The following is a 16,075-nucleotide window of genomic DNA, read 5'->3' as shown; positions in this document are numbered from 1 at the left end:
AAAAAATATTTTTTGAAAAATAATAAAAACTGCCATTTTAAAATAAAACTATTCTTGTAGAATAAATCAAAAGAATTTTTTGGAATGATAAAAGAAGTAGGTTTTTCAATTTTTTTTTTGTTTAAAATTTAAAAAAAGCTTGTTTTTCAATTTTTCTGTTCTAAGATATAAAACGAATCTACCAGATAGTAACACTACTGTTTTATTTTAAAGAAGAGACTACTGGTTGGTAGGTTCGTTTTTATTCTAAAACAGAAAAATTGAAAAAACGAGCTCTTTTTTTAAAATTTAAAACAGAAAATCTAGAAATTTTCTACTTTTTATATTTTTTTATTACAAAAAACATTCTATTTTTACTTTAGAGTAGTAGTTTCTATTTTATCTATAGAATATTTCTTTTGAGTACACAAATGGCATACCTACCATGTCGGCATAAATGTTGGCAGACTTTTGAATACGTTTTTTTTTTTTTTTTTTTTTTTTTTTTTTTGTAGATCCATTACATTCATGAGAAGTTCCTGACATCTACGGCTCTTATCGTAATTTTTTCTCATGGCTCTGGCTTTAGTTTCTGTATATATATCACAGATTTTAGTGATCTCCTGATTTTCCATATTTTTGATCTATGTTGGTGTTGGCCATACACACCTCACTGTTGACGAGTAGCACAAGTAGTCCCAATTCGTAAGAAAGGAAACTTAACTGATTCAGTCAATTACTACCTAACTAGCCTGACTACTAGTTCCAGAAGAGAAAACGCTCAAAGCATGCATCAAAGAACTTCTCCGAGGTAAAGTATCGTTCTTAAATACTGCTCAAGGTGGCTTTAGAGAATGCAAAAGTGTTCTTGACCAAGCTCTTTGTCTTTCAGAGATTTGCAGATTGTTTCCTCATAAAAACGCTCAAGACTGCTCGCTCTGTACTTTATTGGAGTAGCATATGAACATTTATGTATTCGCTTTCATCCCAAATCACCTCTATGTAACATGCTATCACAAATAATCTACTCCTTCTAACATCCAACCAAATGTTTCTATTTCTTCTCAGGTCACAAACAAGCATCCAAACATACCATTAGATTGACGCTCTCCTCTCTAACCCTTTTCTTCCCTTGTTCTCTTAAGATATTTTTAGCTTAGTATAGTCATTCTTATGAATTGATCAAGTCCGATCAGTCAAAGGCCACATTGAACCATGTGCTCAAAAGGACCTTTTCTATAAGATCAATAAATTAATAAACTTTAACTATAAGTCTGAAGAAATCAATACCAATGTGCAACTATGCTATTTGTGCCAACAGAAAAACATTTCTAGAAAATAAACATTTTTAGGCAAAAGAGATACACTCTCACTGCAGCGTAACCGGTTGCATTTTTCTCCATTTCTGAATGCATAACTCTTCCATCACTTATGCTGTAGTGTCTTTGATTTTAAAAGAACTAAAAAAAAAAGAAAAATGTTGTTAAAAATGTTGTCAAAAAAATTAATAAATTTTGCATAAATTTTGCATAAATTTTGCATAAATTTTGCATATATTGTCAAAAAAAAGGGTCAAAAGACTAACTTTTTTTTTTTTGGTTTTTCTGTTTTCATAAATCCATTACGGTAAGGAGCAAATTAATTTTAAAAATCTAAGATGCATATTTTTTTTTACTATACTACTCATCCATGCTATTTCTTGCTATTAAATGGTGTCTGATCATGAGTAATAGGCCTTGAATGATTTCCAATCTTAAAGCTTTGTGTCTGAGGTAGATTTACTCTGATTTTGAACGTGTTGTGACTCCAAACATAATTACATGTTAGACTTGCGTCTTTATAGTCTATCAGATGCGTTGGTTGTCGATCTTGTAGATGTTTATATATATATATATGTATATATATATATATATATATATATATATCTCAATAAAATAATCCAAATGGCATGTAATGATAAGAAAGAATACTCTAATTTAGGTGTATACATGTGCTTTCATGATTGGTATTTTTATCAAAACAACATACCATTGATTTTGGCTAAGCCATGCTAATGACAATGTACCTTTTGAGCTGAATGTATCTTTTACTGTAGGAAAAGTCAGCAACCAAACTAGAGTTGTAATTATATGGCAATTTATATTTTGCATATTGAGCGACGTAGAGCCAGATACTTACTCAATATTAAATACTTGGTGAAAAGAAACTCTTTTCTACTAGCTACAATGTGCAACGTGCTTTGAATGTAGATTTAAAGGCAATGTTCAAATGGACTCGGCTTTTTCGTCTCAGTAGACCCGTTTTCTTTTTCACGAGAGATACCCATAAACGGCTTCAGCTCACATCAGTTGGATCAAATCTACGTTGGGGGGTCAACCTGACATTCTAAAAAATTTTGATGAGTTTTTCTTTTTTTTTCATCTTCAAAAGCTCTTGGAATCCTCCATAGGTCAAGAAAAAATGAATCTTACCCAACTGCCAGACCAATGATACCGTTTGATTTTTGGAATCAAAAGAGCATGTCTTTAATAATAATAAAAAAACGGACTGTTTCGATGATTTAGTTGTCGAGCAATGTCGCATCAAAGGTTGGCCTCATTGAGCTGTGTTTCGAGCATTTTTGCTCTTGACATCATATAAAACTTGTCGACAATGAATCTATTTAAAGCATCTTGTGCTATTTAGAGTGTCATAGAATATAGAAAAATAGAAAAATAGGCATTTTATAATATAAATGGGAGAGGGGGACAAATTTTTTTTTGTAGTTGGATTTTATTTACAATATTATTGATTAGTCACACATCGCAGAGAGGTGGGACGTCGAAAAACAGGAGTAAAGAAAGACGAAGTAAAGATCATACAATGGTCAGGGTTAGCAAGGAGTGGTTTTTTGTAGCTAAGGCTACCTGGTAAATTGTATCTGAAATGATACAAGAATGTTCAAAAGCAACCTGGTTGAGAATCAGGTTTCAATAGGATTTCCAGATGTTCCATTGAGCTATCGCAACTATGAATAAAAGCTTGGAGCGGTTTGTAATGACAGGGGGAAGGCTTGAAGAGTGAGGATCTTGTGGAGGGAGGAAGGAATAAAGTATACCAGAGGGTAGTAGCAGTTCAGTATTTCCAACCAAACACTCCACTTGGTAGAGCAGTGGGCTATGAAATGATCATACGATTCCGGTTGTGATTTGCACAGACGGCAGACAGGAGTAGAGACAGTACCAATCTTAAAAAGTTCGGACGCAGTGGACAGTTTCTTGTGAAGCACACGATACCACAGTGTTCTAGCCTGAGGGATCATTGGAGTCCCCCAAAGGGGGGGGCAAATGAGCATAGGGCATATCAGATGGCTATCCTGCAGATATTGAAATAAAAGGCAACTCCAATCCTTCCCGCCACAATAAAAATCGGGCTTTTGCTTAGAACTATATAAAGATGTCGTTATTTGGCTTTAGTGCAGTAGCAAAAGCTGTAAATCTTGGCTTTGTAAGTCCATTGATGTAAAATACACAGCAAAGTTGCTGCTAAAATACTGAGTAAATAGACAAAAATGCTAATAAGGTTTTTTGTTCATATCTCATCATTTTTATAGTATGGTCAGCATGCAAACACATTCACCAAAAACTAGAGCTTTTAGCACACACTTTGAGTATTTAAGCTTGTCGATAACTCCATTTTTCTTCTTGTAGCGCTAAAAAGAAGATTTCTTTAAAATGTGTTTATTGATTGAGCCGCATACACTAAGAGTAATGGTCAAAGTGAAGAGGCGGGTGCAATTAAAATGAAAGTTAATAAAATAAAACGAAATATACTAAACAAAATAACTAAGCTAAAATAAAATATATAGAAAAAAAAAGTTACAGGATCGAATGGCATTGATCCTCTTCAATGGTCTGACGTACATTGAGTCGGATGCTTGCTAATATGGCTGTGGGTACAATGAAAGGGTCTTGTCAAAGATAAATCTCATATGAGCAAGCCAAATTTGTGAAAGAGTAATTATGAGGATTCTGTATGGTTTTATTCCTTTCCATTGGCAGTACAAAAGAAGATAAAGAGTTGTCAAAACAAGCAATTTTCATGACTAGTACCCTTTGGTCAAAAGACCAAAATGATCAAATTTTACAAGTTACGAAGTATGTTTGGCATTGATATATTGATGACGGTAAACCAATTTCATAAACGTTGTAGAGCGAGCTGAATGATAATATCTCTTTCTGTAAAGTGTCGAAAATGAAGATTTATCTTCTTTGTCTCAATAGAAAAAAAAAAACTTTTAACCCACGCTTACATAGAGTTGATATTTATAGAGACTGACAATTGCTATCTGCAAACTTTGCCAAATAGCATGACACTGAAAATATCTTTATTATCTTCAAAACAGTATATATATATATATATATATATTGCAAGAACTTGGCTTTTAATTTTTCAAGCTTTATATTCTAAAAAGACACATCTTTATTGATCAAGGTGCAATCCAATGTCTAACAATCGGACTTGCACCTAGTGTTGGATGTAATACAACATACTTAAAAAAATATTCCAAGTCTTTTCTACGCTGTTCAACAAAAGATGGGGTAAATTTACCAACGACTTTTTTGGGCGGTAATTTTGGTATGCTTCTTTTTAATGTGGGATGTTGTTTAACCAATTCTTCTCTTAAATCAACAAAATCAGAATATCGCTTTCTGACTGTAATAGGTGCGCCCTATATTCATGATCAGTTTATCACACATTTAAACGCAATACTTACCTTGTCGCTTAAAATGGTACAACTATAACAGATATAACTACCATATCCAACACCTATTCGCAAAGGATGATCAACAATGGCATCTGTGGCAAATATAAAATCTTTAGCATCTTTCTGCACATTGTCGTCTTTGAAAAAATTAATATGAACAGGTGCACTGTAATTTACAGGTGTAGACTGAGACGTTCTTAGGCCTTTCAGTAAAGGAAATAAGCTTGTTTTGGGCTTTTTTTCAAGATTTGTATCTTCAGTTAACTATCGTCCTGTGTTATTATATACCGAGAATAACAAATCAACTTACAATCACAGATCGTCGACCAAAAGTGGGTCGAGAAGATTCCTTTTGTTGATTCGAGATAGGTGAAGGTGATGTCATTACATCAATTGATGCTTCTGGTTCAATTTTCAAGAGTAGTTTACTGCTTCTTTCAGGTACATTGGCTTGATCAGAAGCATCCAAAAACTCGTCGTCGTCTTCTTCTTCCTCGTCTTCTTCTTTGATGTCCGAAATGCTTTCATTTGCCTTCTTGAATGTATTTGATAGTCTCAACGGTGAGGACTGACTTGTCATTGGTTTAATATTGGTAGTTACTATCCCAAACCTGAATAAATAATAAATAGACAACTTGTAACTTACAGTGAGTAGCATGCTGTAGTTTTGTCTTTACATCGTATAAGATAATATCTGCTCGTTTACTCCATTCTTTATTGTCAACAACATGCTCGATTTCGTCAAGATTGTCTTGAAGTTGAACTAGTTGCTTGATTCCTTCACGTAGATCTTGTGCAGCAAGTTGTATAGAGGGCGTTGATTTCTTTTGTTTAGTCATAATTTCCAAATTCACCCATTCATTTTGGCAATATGCTAGCAAATCTGTTATTTCTTGTTGATAGTCTACCATGACGATAAAGAAAAAAACAAAAAGAAAATCATGTTTATTGTTATTCGTTCTTTGAAGCGGCGAAACAAGCAACTGTACGACTTGCTACGTTTTACGAATGATTGCATGACCAATGATAAAAGAAGCCTGTCAAGATACATTTAGTAAAATACATATTGCTTCAGTTAACATGAAATAGTCTCTTGTTTAAAATGACAAACATAGACAGGATGAAGAAAAGGTAAACTTGGCATAAAATAAGCTTTTAATTGCATTTTAATTATACAGCCTATCAAAAGATGTGTAACCTAAGCGCGTGTTGAGCCCAATACATGTGTATAATAGCTCCAAAGTTCACTTTTCAGGAAAGTTAATTCGCTTTGGTCAATATAATTGGCTTATTTTGCTAAGGAAAACTTGCTTCTCTTCCAAGCCAACAAAATGGTCAGAGACAGAGAGAGCGTGTGTGTGTGTAAGCGAGTTTGAGACAAAAGTACACTCTGTAAAGGTTTGACATCTAAATGAGACTTGTAGAATCTCAACTAGATAACCAAAGCATATGCGATTATTATTTCAAAGCAGTGTTGATCCTTATAAACTGACAGCCATGCATACTGAGCTTCAATTTGAATACTGTTTTTACGCTTCAAATTCAGACGATGCGAGTTTTTTTTCTGACCGAATCAAAATTAGCTTTTTGAATGAATGACAGTTTACAATTAGACATTTAACTGTAAAGGGAAATCAATTGTTAGAGAAGCAATATCAAAATGACTGATTATTGTGGTGTTTTGGGACTTTCTAAATAAAAAAATTGAATATAGAAATTATAAAAAAATAAAGAGACGTGTAGAAAGTACTTTGAGACCGTTTATAAATGTTTATAAAGGTAAAAGTTCGAGAGAGATTTTTTATATTCTAGGTTTATATATGATTTGGATTATGTCCTTAGATGTAACCTGAGATAGGACTTGATGAGCTGAAGGTTATATTAGATGGAACAAGAGTATTGACTTTTTCAATAAAATATACTTTGCGAACCATCTTTACAGTTATTTATCATTCATAGATGAAATCTGTTTACTGGTTCCTGGATTATATGACTCTATTCCGTAGGAGTGTAAATGTTGATTCAGCTATATCATTGTTTAGAATGAACTCAGTTTTATTGCTATCAAACTATAACTAGCTGGCATAATAATAATAATAATAATATATGACAAATGTTCTTGTTATGAGAAAAGATTTATTTGTGATAATATACTTTTTTTTATTTAAAGTAATTTATACCAGATCACCAACAATATTTAGATTGACTTGTCTGTTATAATGTTTTTTTAACGAGGTTCATCTAATTTAAAGAAAAATTAAGTTTTCCATCTGCTCCAACCCTTAGCAATAGGTCTGGCTCATCTTTAAACGACAGAATACGGGCAACAACTCTTGGTATGGATAGGAGGGACTGATATAATGAGTTTCAAAAAATGCTGTCAATACCCGTGTCAATGATATGGGACAGTCTGATTTTTATGAGCTTTCCTTTTTCTTTATTTTGATATACCAAATCTATCATGCATCGTACAACTATATTCCTAAAAAAACTATCTGTTTATACAAATCGAATAGAAAAAAACGAATCTGAAGGTATGCAAGTAGCTTTTCGTGCAGTAAAAGTCTAGCTGACAATATCACTCGATTTAGATGCAACATGTTTGGACTGTGGTAAAAAAGGCCACTGGTCAAAGAGATTCTACAAATGTCAATTATATACTCAAGAAACTGGCCACGAAGGTATAATCATTAAGTGTTCAATTGATATGGCCATATTGGTCACTAAACCTATCTAATAGTTGGTACCAGAAAAAGAAAGAGAAAGCAGCCCGAAATACTGAAAAAAACAAAAAGAGCAGCAAAACGTCAAAGGAATCAAGCTGAAGTTAATCCGGGGGGTAATATGCAAGAAGTGTGAACTCTCCGGCCACTCTTCTACTCATTTTACATTACGAGTAAGTCAAATACTATGCTTTAGAATCTTGGGCCAAATTACACTGTTTACGCTCGTAAATTACCTTTTCAAAATTGTGTCAAGGAAGAATATCAAAACATATTGAAGCAGAAAATAACCTCGTGTTGTAGCGCTGTAAGAGAGATAGTGTTTAGAGCCAAACTTTTTGTGAACTTGTATCTTTCGAAAACCCCAAATGAATCCGTATCTGATGATATCTTTCGGCAACATTTTTGGTATCCTGTTTGCCAACTGGTGAACAATAGAGAACCTAAAAACACCAAGCTTCTGTCACAATTTTTTTTACAAGAATGAGATAACTTTAAAGCTGGAAATCCTAATGCCACTTTTAATGAATATTTGATTGGAGGAGCTAGCCAGTGCATCGCTGAGGCCTGCAAGGAGCTGGCAACCGCCTACGAGAATGCAGTTGTAGAAAGGCTTGAAAATATATTGAGAGGATTTTTGCAACATCAAATTCAATTATGTTTGTTGTAAGAGCTAATAATCACATCCATTTACTCTAAATACTTAAATATTATGTATATAGTCCATGGCTCCGAAGGACGTCGATGATATTGTTATAAAATATGGATATCAATATGTATGCCAAGGTGAAGCGGTGTGGCCTGAACAGAAATCACTTGAAGACCCTATGGTCAAACGAAGAATTGATGAACTATGCCTGCCACTTAAAAACAAACTCAATGCTAGAGTTAGTATAAAATCATTAGCTGATAACCCTGGCTCTTTTTTTCCTCTGTTGTTTCATATACTGGCTGTCTTTGAAAGGGAACATCAATCCCATAAAGCGTTTGACGTTAGAAGACTTCCTTTACCAAGACTGTTCAATGTATTCCCTTCATCATCATGCCATTGGCGATCAGTGATAATTTCGGTCAATGCATTAGCAGCATTTCTTCCTGGTGAACCACTCCCCAGAGGGTATAATGATCAGCTGCATTTATTTTACAAGGTATTTGATTTTAAACCGCTTAGAATCAAATCGTAAGTACATAGTTGTAAAAAAATGTTTTTATATAATAGTCATTTAAAATATGTTTATTATTAGGATTGAATCTTTATTACCCACTGGAACAAATAAGAGGCTCTTTGGTAACCTGATCAGATCAGACGGTTTTTCTGTTGATTTTGTTTTTAACAAACGAACAATCACAGAAAAACGTTTAACCAAGCAAATCAATCAAGTTGATCTGATCCTGGATGGTTTTGAGCAGCATGAAGTTGACAGCCACTATTTACCAATAGCCGTAGATCCAGGAAGAAAAAGGTTTTTAACTGTTTTTGCTGGTTCAAGTGGTAATATTAACGATTTCAGACAATGTTCCATCAAGGAATATTACCACTTGACAGGCTCTACAAAATTCTCAGCAGAGCAAGAGAGGAAAAAGAAAGCATGCGGTATTAAGACGATTGAAACAAATATACCTACCAATAAGACTGCCAATGAATCACTGTATATATGCTCGAAAACATTGGTCGTATTTTCAGTTTTTACAATCAAGAAACTGCAAAAGAAACCTTTTTCTTATACCAGGGTCGTCAACGAGCACCGGAGCGAATGGTGAAAATGTTTTTAGATGGTACCAAGAAATACAACAAGAAGTCAAGAGGAAACAAACGAAAAAGAGCAAAGAACAAAGGGAAGCGGAAGAAGAAGGGGAATAAGTCCGGAAAGAAGGATAAAGGAAAGAGAAAAATGGCACCGAAAACAACAAAAACAAGGTAAAAAGTTACTTGTGCATGGCTACGATAATTTTTATAGTCATAAGTTCATGATACTTAGAGAAAGCAATTTCTTTCAGTACAAACAGAAGGTACCACTGATAGTATCTGGTAGTGGCATGTTTGGGAAGAACCATGTGAAGATAAAAACGGTCCGGACTGGTGTCACTGGTCCTCTATACAGAACGTTGAAAAGAAGAGAGAGGACTGGTGACTTACTCGTTGTGGACATTGATGAATATTTGACGTCCTAAATATGTTCCAAATGTGAAAGTAGGGTTTTGGGTGGTATTATTGGTGCCCACGGTAATAGTGTTCTCGTTTGCAAGACATGCAGAACATTATGGCAGCGTGACATCAACGCTAGTTTGAATATGATGAACATTGCTAAGTCAATTTGGAAGGGTGAAGGCCGTCCAGAACGATTCAAGAGAAATTAAAAAGAAAAGAAATAATCGCCGTAATGAACACGGTATTTCCTTTGGGAATTAAGATTGTTATAGGTAAAATCATCTAACATGCTATTGTACCTTCTCTAATAATTCTTCTCTTTCAGTTTAATTTCCATCTGGAAATTAATTTTGATTCGTCCAGAAAAAAACTAACATCGTCTGAATTCAAAGTAGAAATACTGTATTATAAGGCAACCATGCTTTTAACTCATTCAAGATTTTTGCAATCATTTCAAATTATTTGGGGGTGGATCAAATTTTCTGAAGAGCAATACAAATCTTTCAGAGAAAAAATCCTAGTGAGGTATTCCAATAACGCATACAAAAACTTCAATATAAATGATTCAATTGTAGCTTCATCCTGGCTTCATCCTGACCTTTTTTCTTAACTCAGTTCATCCTGACCTCTTTTATATCAAAATGATCGTTATTACCAGAGAACAAGCCTTATGCATATTTTGAAATGATCGCAAAAATCTTGAATGAGTTAAAAGCATTTTGATTGGCCAAAAAAATTCTTAATTTTAATGAAAAAAAAAAACTGCATAAGCTTCTTATCTAATGCTATTGGTGGTTTTTCTAAATGGTTGTCTCTAAATATTCGCTTGCTTTTGTTGATACTTCTTCCTTTTTATAGTGTGACTTGATAACTTCCAATCAGTCAAATTGACCTTGAAACTAGTGTTTATTTGTAGTACCATTGGCCACCATTATTGAGCACTTCAACTTGGTGCCACTAGCCTTCATAATAGCTGCATATCTACTGAGCATACTTGAAACAAGCGCATGAAGGTATTGAGGATCAATGTGTTCCCATTCACACTTCAGTACCTGTTCTAATTGTTGATGTCACTCTCGCGCTTGTGTATATGAAGTTTCAAGCATGACCAAATGTTTTCAATTGGGTTAAGATCAAGGCTCTGGACGGGTCAAAATTCAAAAGTCGCAATCATACTCTTTGACTCATAGAACTTGACATACGTGCACTCGTATGACATGAGGCGTTGTCTTCTTGGTAGATAAAGTCTTTTTGGGTCGTAGCTCTCTTTCGTCAGGCATATGGAGCATTTGGGCTGCCTTTTCAGTTGCTTCGAAGCTGAAACTTAGCTTCATCAAACCCAATGGCCTTATTCCACTGATTAAAGCCTCAATCAGCCTTGTCTTTAGCCCAAATAAGTCGTCTATCCTTGTACTCCTTCGTGAGGTTGAGCTTCAAGACAGCACTGTAGAAATGGAAGCCCAGATCAGCGGTGCCTGGCGGAAGGTGTTGAACGAAACGCCGACACTAGCTTTACTTGTTCTGTGAAAACGATCGCGGATCGTCTCTTGAAGATCGCGGCGAACGTTCAAACAAATCGCGTTCCAATTGCTGTCGCTGATCTGCTTGGGTCTTCCAGAAGATGTCTTGGGAAGAGCAGTACCCCGTTCATCTATTATTAACTACTCACACTGTTGATTCAGGGACACTAAATGTTCTACCCGTCTTAGCAACAAAAGTTTCTACTGCGTATTTGCCCATACTTGTAAGATTCAAAGCACTTTTGTGAGTCTATGGCAGTTAAAATGTTGTTTATTGTTCAATGTGATTAGGAGAAAAGTGAGAGGGTTTTCCAAAATATAAATAACACGTTTTTGATTCCCATTATGCGTCCCTTTTTTTTTTCTATCAAGTCTTGACGTGTTTTGCCTACTATGCGCAACTTGCTTATTGTTAGCACACTTATCAAGCTATTGCTAATACCTGCCTAGTATGTTACTATTTGTATTTATATGATTACTTAGGACACTTGTTAGTCGTTCTACTGATTTTGAAGTCCATCGTAATTGGCTAGCTATTACACATAGTTTGCCCATCAGCCAATGGTACATTGAGGCAAGTGACAATCAATCGAAATAGACATAATAACGTTGAATATAGAATACATCCGAATGGACATTAGACTATCCACCTTTCTTTGCATGGTTTGAAAAGTGTCTGAGTGTAATGGGTGCTCTTGTGGATCCAAACATGGTCAAAATTGAGAATCTCGGTTATGAAAGCACACAGACCATTTTGTTTCAACGGCTAACAGTGATTGCAAGTGAACTTGTCTTGTATTGGGCACTAGTGAGGTAAAAGACAGACATGAATTTTGATATTGATCTGTAGACAGATATGCCCGCTATTTTGGCAACAAATATGTCAATTGGATGATTGTTGGATCCTTGTTTATGCATCCAGGCCTTATTATTGTAGATCATATTCATTTCCAATACAATGGTTTACTGTATGGTATCTTGATCTTGTCTATTGTAGAAGCAAAAAGAGTAAGCACCATATTCAACCCTGGAAAGATACATATATTTATTATGCATAGAACAACTTGCTGAGATCGGGCGCTCTATTCAGTATCTTGCTTAATTTTAAGCATATCTATCTCTACATGGCACCTGCTTATTTTGTTTATCTGCTTAAAGTCTATTGTTTTGTACCCGAGACAAACAAGAAGAAAGAAGGTATACACCACACATTTTCCTTGAGAAGGCTTGTAGTGTTGGGTAGTACAGTCGTTTGTATTTTTGTAATTTCATTTGGTCCTTTTGTCTATCTTGGCCAAATACCTCAGCTTCTTGGTCGTTTGTTCCCTTTCACGCGTGGTCTTTGTCATGCTTACTGGGCACCTAACTTTTGGGCACTTTATGCTGGTCTGGATCGTGTTTTGATCATTTTTGGGAAACGGTTTGGATGGTCATTAAATCAAGAAGCCATTACTTCTATGACAAGAGGGTATGTGGGTGATACACAGTTTGCTGTCCTACCTACTGTGGAAGCTATTCATACCATGATAATCACTGTCTTGGTTCAAATGGTTTGTATTTGGATTATCAACAATCTAAGGTATTCATGACAAAGGGCATAGATTGTACTGCAAAAGTTATGGAGAAAGCCTACATTTGACAACTTCTTAGCCTCATTGACACTTTGTGGATTTGCGTCTTATTTATTTGGATGGCATGTCCATGAAAAAGCCATCATGATTGTCTTGATTCCTTATGGGTAAAGTCTCTTTTGAGGTAATTTGACTTTGCTAACTCTATGTTTAGCTTAATGGCTGCTTACAGTAAGGTGCATCTACGTGTATTTGTGATTTTGAGCGCTTCTGGTATCTTTTCTTTGTATCCTTTGCTCTTCCATGCTACAGGTAAGACCAAGTTATGTATGAACCAAGTTTCTTAGTCTCTACAATAGAAACACCTATTAAAATTGCCATGACCTTATTGTGGTTCTGTGCTGTTCTTCCTGGTCTTGCTTATAGTGTCAATACGTAAGTTAGATACACTCTCTATCCTATAGACTCATCTTTTGATAGACCATTGAAACACTTGTTGTACAATGTGGAGCAATACTATGTGATTGGCTTATTCTTTCTTCAAGCCTATACAGGATGTCTTCATGACATGATCTTTGGCTCAGACAGATTAGAATTTTTGCCACTGATGATGACAAGTTTATATTGTGCTATAGGCATAGTCTATGGTTGGGGATTATTTATGTGGCATTACTTGTCCCATTAGCCTCCTTTTATTAAAAATAACGACCTTCTAACAAATAAGACTTTTCTTTTTGAGTAAAGGAAGGACCAAATACTGGATTAGGCAGACTATACTGTTTTAATTCCAACACACCTCTTCCACCAGGTATTAACTTTAAGAGCTCTTGTCTGGATGGTATAGGATCATACGAGACCTTATAATCATCATCATCAGCATCATCAGTCTATGATCAAACAGAATACAACTTACTGTATCATTAATCATGGTATATTTTGAAAGCAATTCTGTTACTGCTTCTTCTTCTTTAGCAGCCCTTGCAGCCACAGCTGATTTTCGAATATGAGCTTTAGATAAACTTGCATGTTGAATGGAGCGTAAATCAGTTTTAGAATCTCTAGCAAATCCAACAGCTTGACCCATTTTACTTGTTGTTTATGTTCAATCATGTTTCTTCTTTTTTTTTTTTTGGTTTCTTACTTACGAATTATCATTGGCATCCATAGCCAAGTATTTCTTTGCCATTGCCTATGGTATCGTATTAGACAACATTAGAGGTTTCTTCTTTACCTTGTAGAATAAAGTACCATCTGACAAATACTTTTTCAACTCATTCGAGACATCTTGTGTACCATTAATAGAAGATATTAAACCAAACGCCATTTCATACTGTCCTGTAATGCCCATATACAATTTGGCAATTAAAGATTTGGATATACTGCCAGTGGCTAATGCTTTATGGATAGCTACAGATTGAGCATCTGCTAATGCCATTCTGTTCCCTATGAGTATTGGGTAAAGAAAAAAAAAGGAGGGGTTGACTTACTTGGATAATGCTACAGAGAATTCAGGAATTGTTTCAATAGGTCGATTGGCAGGCGATTGTTTCCAAGTAGGTATCACATCATTGGCTACAAAATGAAAGACACTGGCAGCTGTATTCAAGGTATCGGCAGCCTTGTTATAATTGGATTGCTTCAACAAATCATTGGCTTGTAAAGAACAAGCATAAGCATAAGTCATCAAGACAAAAATAAGTTCATATTGTATATCGCTGCAGGTAATACGAGGCGCATTACTACCTGTGTGAATAAAATGATCACTCAAGGTGGATCGCCAAGAGGTCTCTTGGGTATCATGAGTATATACATGTGTGTGTGTGTGTGTGTGTAACTGATTACCTATGCTCTTCTTTAAAACGAGTTCATTGGCATCAAGACAGTTGACAATACCCACTAAATAGGGTAAGTATTCCTCTATTATCTAATAAAGCAATAGTGTTAAACAAGCAGATGATTGGATTGCTTACATTGATTAAGACTTGATAGTCGCGTGCTGATGGACTTTCTTTCTTGAGTTCTTTTAACACTGTTCTTAGTCTACCTCTTTGAGCAGTAGCATCTGATATCTCTGTTGAGTAAGGTGAAGCTGTCTCTAAATAGTCTACAAAAGACAATGTGCCTGTGGTAGGTAATGAGTAAGGGTAACTCATCTTTATTGAGAAAAGAGAAAAAAAAATAAAGGACTCGAGATAATGATATTATGCATGGTGACTGCCCAATAAGTGATGCTTATGCAATAATGCAGCTAGTTGACAGAAACTGGTCGTGGAGACATCTTCAGGTCTTGCTTTAAATTCTATAAATGATTCTATTTCGTCTAAAAGGGGATAAACACCTTTTACTTCTTTAGCAAGGCGATGTGTAATGTGTCCCATTGTTTTTCTTCGCTTTGTAAAATAATAACGAAGTATGTTTTCTAATGTACAGTATGTGCCTATACCAGTATGAATAATAAAGTGGTTGTGGTTGAATACTTACCAGACATGTCATCTGTAAAGAAAGGTTTTGGGCGTAATTGAATAACACTAGCATCTACTTTAGGTTTGGGTACAAAGATGGTCGCTGGTACATGATACACCTCTTTTACTTGGCATATACTTTGCGCCATCACTGCTAAACGGCCTCGTTTCGATGTAGAGACTGGAGCAATGATTCTCTTTCAAAATGTTAAGTAACAAGAGCTTGATAGGATCAACAAAACTTACATCGCCTACTTCTTTCTGAAACATAAGTGTCATCCAGACAGGATGGTCTAGTCCAAACAAGCCTGTCTGATTGACTTGTTGATGAAGCCATTGAACCAAAAGAGGAGACGCCACATTAAACGGCAAATTTCCAATGATATGAGCAGGATGGTCTGTTTGACAAGCGTCTATTTTATTCACGATCGCTTGTTGATCAATAGTCAGCATGTTGCCCTGAATCACTTGAAAACGACCACTAGATGCTTCTGAAAGTTGCTATCGGTGACAAGTATTAACATTGTATAGATCGATCAAGAAATAGTTACATGAAGCGTTGGCATGAAACGATCGTCTTTTTCAACAGCAATAACTTGTGTAGCGCCTGAATCAAGTATGGATCGTGTTAATAAACCGGGACCAGGACCTACTTCAACAACAAAAGGTGTCTTGTCTGACATAGTGGTGGTTCGAACAATTTTGTCTATTCTCAGAGTGAGCAAAGAGAACCATCGCAATCTTGTTTACCTGTAATGTTCTTGTCAAGAATAAAGTTCTGACTCAACTGAGACTTGGCAGTAAGGCCATAGAGTTTAATAAGTTCTCGAATAGAAGGTAAACGAGGCAAAGTACTCATGTCAAACACAAAGAAAGAGCAAAAAAAGAAAAAAAAATAGCAGGCTTGTCACCCGCATAAGTCAG

At 35.3% G+C, this 16,075-nt stretch overlaps 5 protein-coding genes across 5 annotated transcripts; 2 read left to right on the top strand and 3 right to left on the bottom strand.

Annotated features, from left to right (window-relative positions):
- Window positions 1-4,414: 4,414 nt before the first annotated feature.
- On the bottom strand, window positions 4,415-5,845 carry B0P05DRAFT_561936 (uncharacterized protein). Its single transcript, XM_051580534.1, has 4 exons — window positions 5,373-5,845; window positions 5,037-5,326; window positions 4,736-4,990; window positions 4,415-4,690 (listed from the first exon to the last, which is right to left on the bottom strand). Exons 1-4 carry the CDS (start codon window positions 5,635-5,637, stop codon window positions 4,448-4,450), a joined length of 1,053 nt encoding a protein of 350 aa, XP_051430216.1. The 5' UTR covers window positions 5,638-5,845; the 3' UTR covers window positions 4,415-4,447.
- Window positions 5,846-8,106: 2,261 nt separating this feature from the next.
- Window positions 8,107-9,621, top strand: B0P05DRAFT_575543 (uncharacterized protein; the record flags this gene model as incomplete). Its single annotated transcript, XM_051581649.1, has 5 exons — window positions 8,107-8,115; window positions 8,172-8,629; window positions 8,694-9,098; window positions 9,134-9,367; window positions 9,408-9,621. 5 exons carry the CDS (start codon window positions 8,107-8,109, stop codon window positions 9,619-9,621), a joined length of 1,320 nt encoding a protein of 439 aa, XP_051430215.1.
- A 1,813-nt stretch (window positions 9,622-11,434) lies between these two features.
- B0P05DRAFT_309059 (glycosyltransferase family 57 protein) lies at window positions 11,435-13,440 on the top strand. The gene is made up of 9 exons (XM_051573499.1): window positions 11,435-11,567; window positions 11,614-11,692; window positions 11,738-11,931; window positions 11,973-12,126; window positions 12,177-12,668; window positions 12,720-12,856; window positions 12,904-13,001; window positions 13,049-13,124; window positions 13,170-13,440. The coding sequence occupies exons 1-9, from the start codon at window positions 11,512-11,514 to the stop codon at window positions 13,372-13,374; spliced, it is 1,491 nt and encodes a 496-aa protein (XP_051430214.1). The 5' UTR covers window positions 11,435-11,511; the 3' UTR covers window positions 13,375-13,440.
- B0P05DRAFT_561906 (BRO1 domain-containing protein) lies at window positions 13,345-14,849 on the bottom strand. The gene is made up of 7 exons (XM_051580533.1): window positions 14,660-14,849; window positions 14,532-14,613; window positions 14,177-14,477; window positions 13,921-14,125; window positions 13,835-13,878; window positions 13,603-13,777; window positions 13,345-13,546 (listed from the first exon to the last, which is right to left on the bottom strand). Exons 1-7 carry the CDS (start codon window positions 14,840-14,842, stop codon window positions 13,385-13,387), a joined length of 1,152 nt encoding a protein of 383 aa, XP_051430213.1. The 5' UTR covers window positions 14,843-14,849; the 3' UTR covers window positions 13,345-13,384.
- A 41-nt stretch (window positions 14,850-14,890) lies between these two features.
- On the bottom strand, window positions 14,891-16,010 carry B0P05DRAFT_591725 (S-adenosyl-L-methionine-dependent methyltransferase; the record flags this gene model as incomplete). Its single annotated transcript, XM_051582931.1, has 5 exons — window positions 14,891-15,126; window positions 15,171-15,348; window positions 15,398-15,652; window positions 15,703-15,857; window positions 15,902-16,010. The coding sequence occupies 5 exons, from the start codon at window positions 16,008-16,010 to the stop codon at window positions 14,891-14,893; spliced, it is 933 nt and encodes a 310-aa protein (XP_051430212.1).
- Between the last annotated feature and the right edge of the window lie 65 nt (window positions 16,011-16,075).

Source organism: Gilbertella persicaria (genome assembly GCF_025201335.1).
Source record: "Gilbertella persicaria strain CBS 190.32 chromosome Unknown B0P05scaffold_62, whole genome shotgun sequence".
Classification (NCBI taxonomy): domain Eukaryota; kingdom Fungi; phylum Mucoromycota; class Mucoromycetes; order Mucorales; family Choanephoraceae; genus Gilbertella; species Gilbertella persicaria.
Note: the sequence above shows the minus strand (reverse complement) of the source record. Positions and strands in the feature narration are given on the sequence as shown.

Excerpts from the sequence above, each read along its gene's own strand:
- B0P05DRAFT_309059 (XM_051573499.1), top strand. The coding sequence starts at position 11,512 with ATGCGCAACTTGCTTATTGTTAGCACACTTATCAAGCTATTGCTAATA. Across the intron at positions 12,669-12,719 it reads TCACTGTCTTGGTTCAAATG|ATTGTACTGCAAAAGTTATG; the intron begins GTTTGTATTTGG and ends CAAAGGGCATAG. Across the intron at positions 13,125-13,169 it reads CTTGCTTATAGTGTCAATAC|ACCATTGAAACACTTGTTGT; the intron begins GTAAGTTAGATA and ends ATCTTTTGATAG.
- B0P05DRAFT_561936 (XM_051580534.1), bottom strand. The coding sequence starts at position 5,637 with ATGGTAGACTATCAACAAGAAATAACAGATTTGCTAGCATATTGCCAA. Across the intron at positions 4,991-5,036 it reads TTGGTCGACGATCTGTGATT|TTAACTGAAGATACAAATCT; the intron begins GTAAGTTGATTT and ends ACAGGACGATAG. Across the intron at positions 4,691-4,735 it reads GTACCATTTTAAGCGACAAG|GGCGCACCTATTACAGTCAG; the intron begins GTAAGTATTGCG and ends TCATGAATATAG.
- B0P05DRAFT_561906 (XM_051580533.1), bottom strand. The coding sequence starts at position 14,842 with ATGAGTTACCCTTACTCATTACCTACCACAGGCACATTGTCTTTTGTA. Across the intron at positions 14,126-14,176 it reads TTCTCTGTAGCATTATCCAA|AATGGCATTAGCAGATGCTC; the intron begins GTAAGTCAACCC and ends CATAGGGAACAG. Across the intron at positions 13,547-13,602 it reads ATACCATGATTAATGATACA|GTCTCGTATGATCCTATACC; the intron begins GTAAGTTGTATT and ends GATGATTATAAG.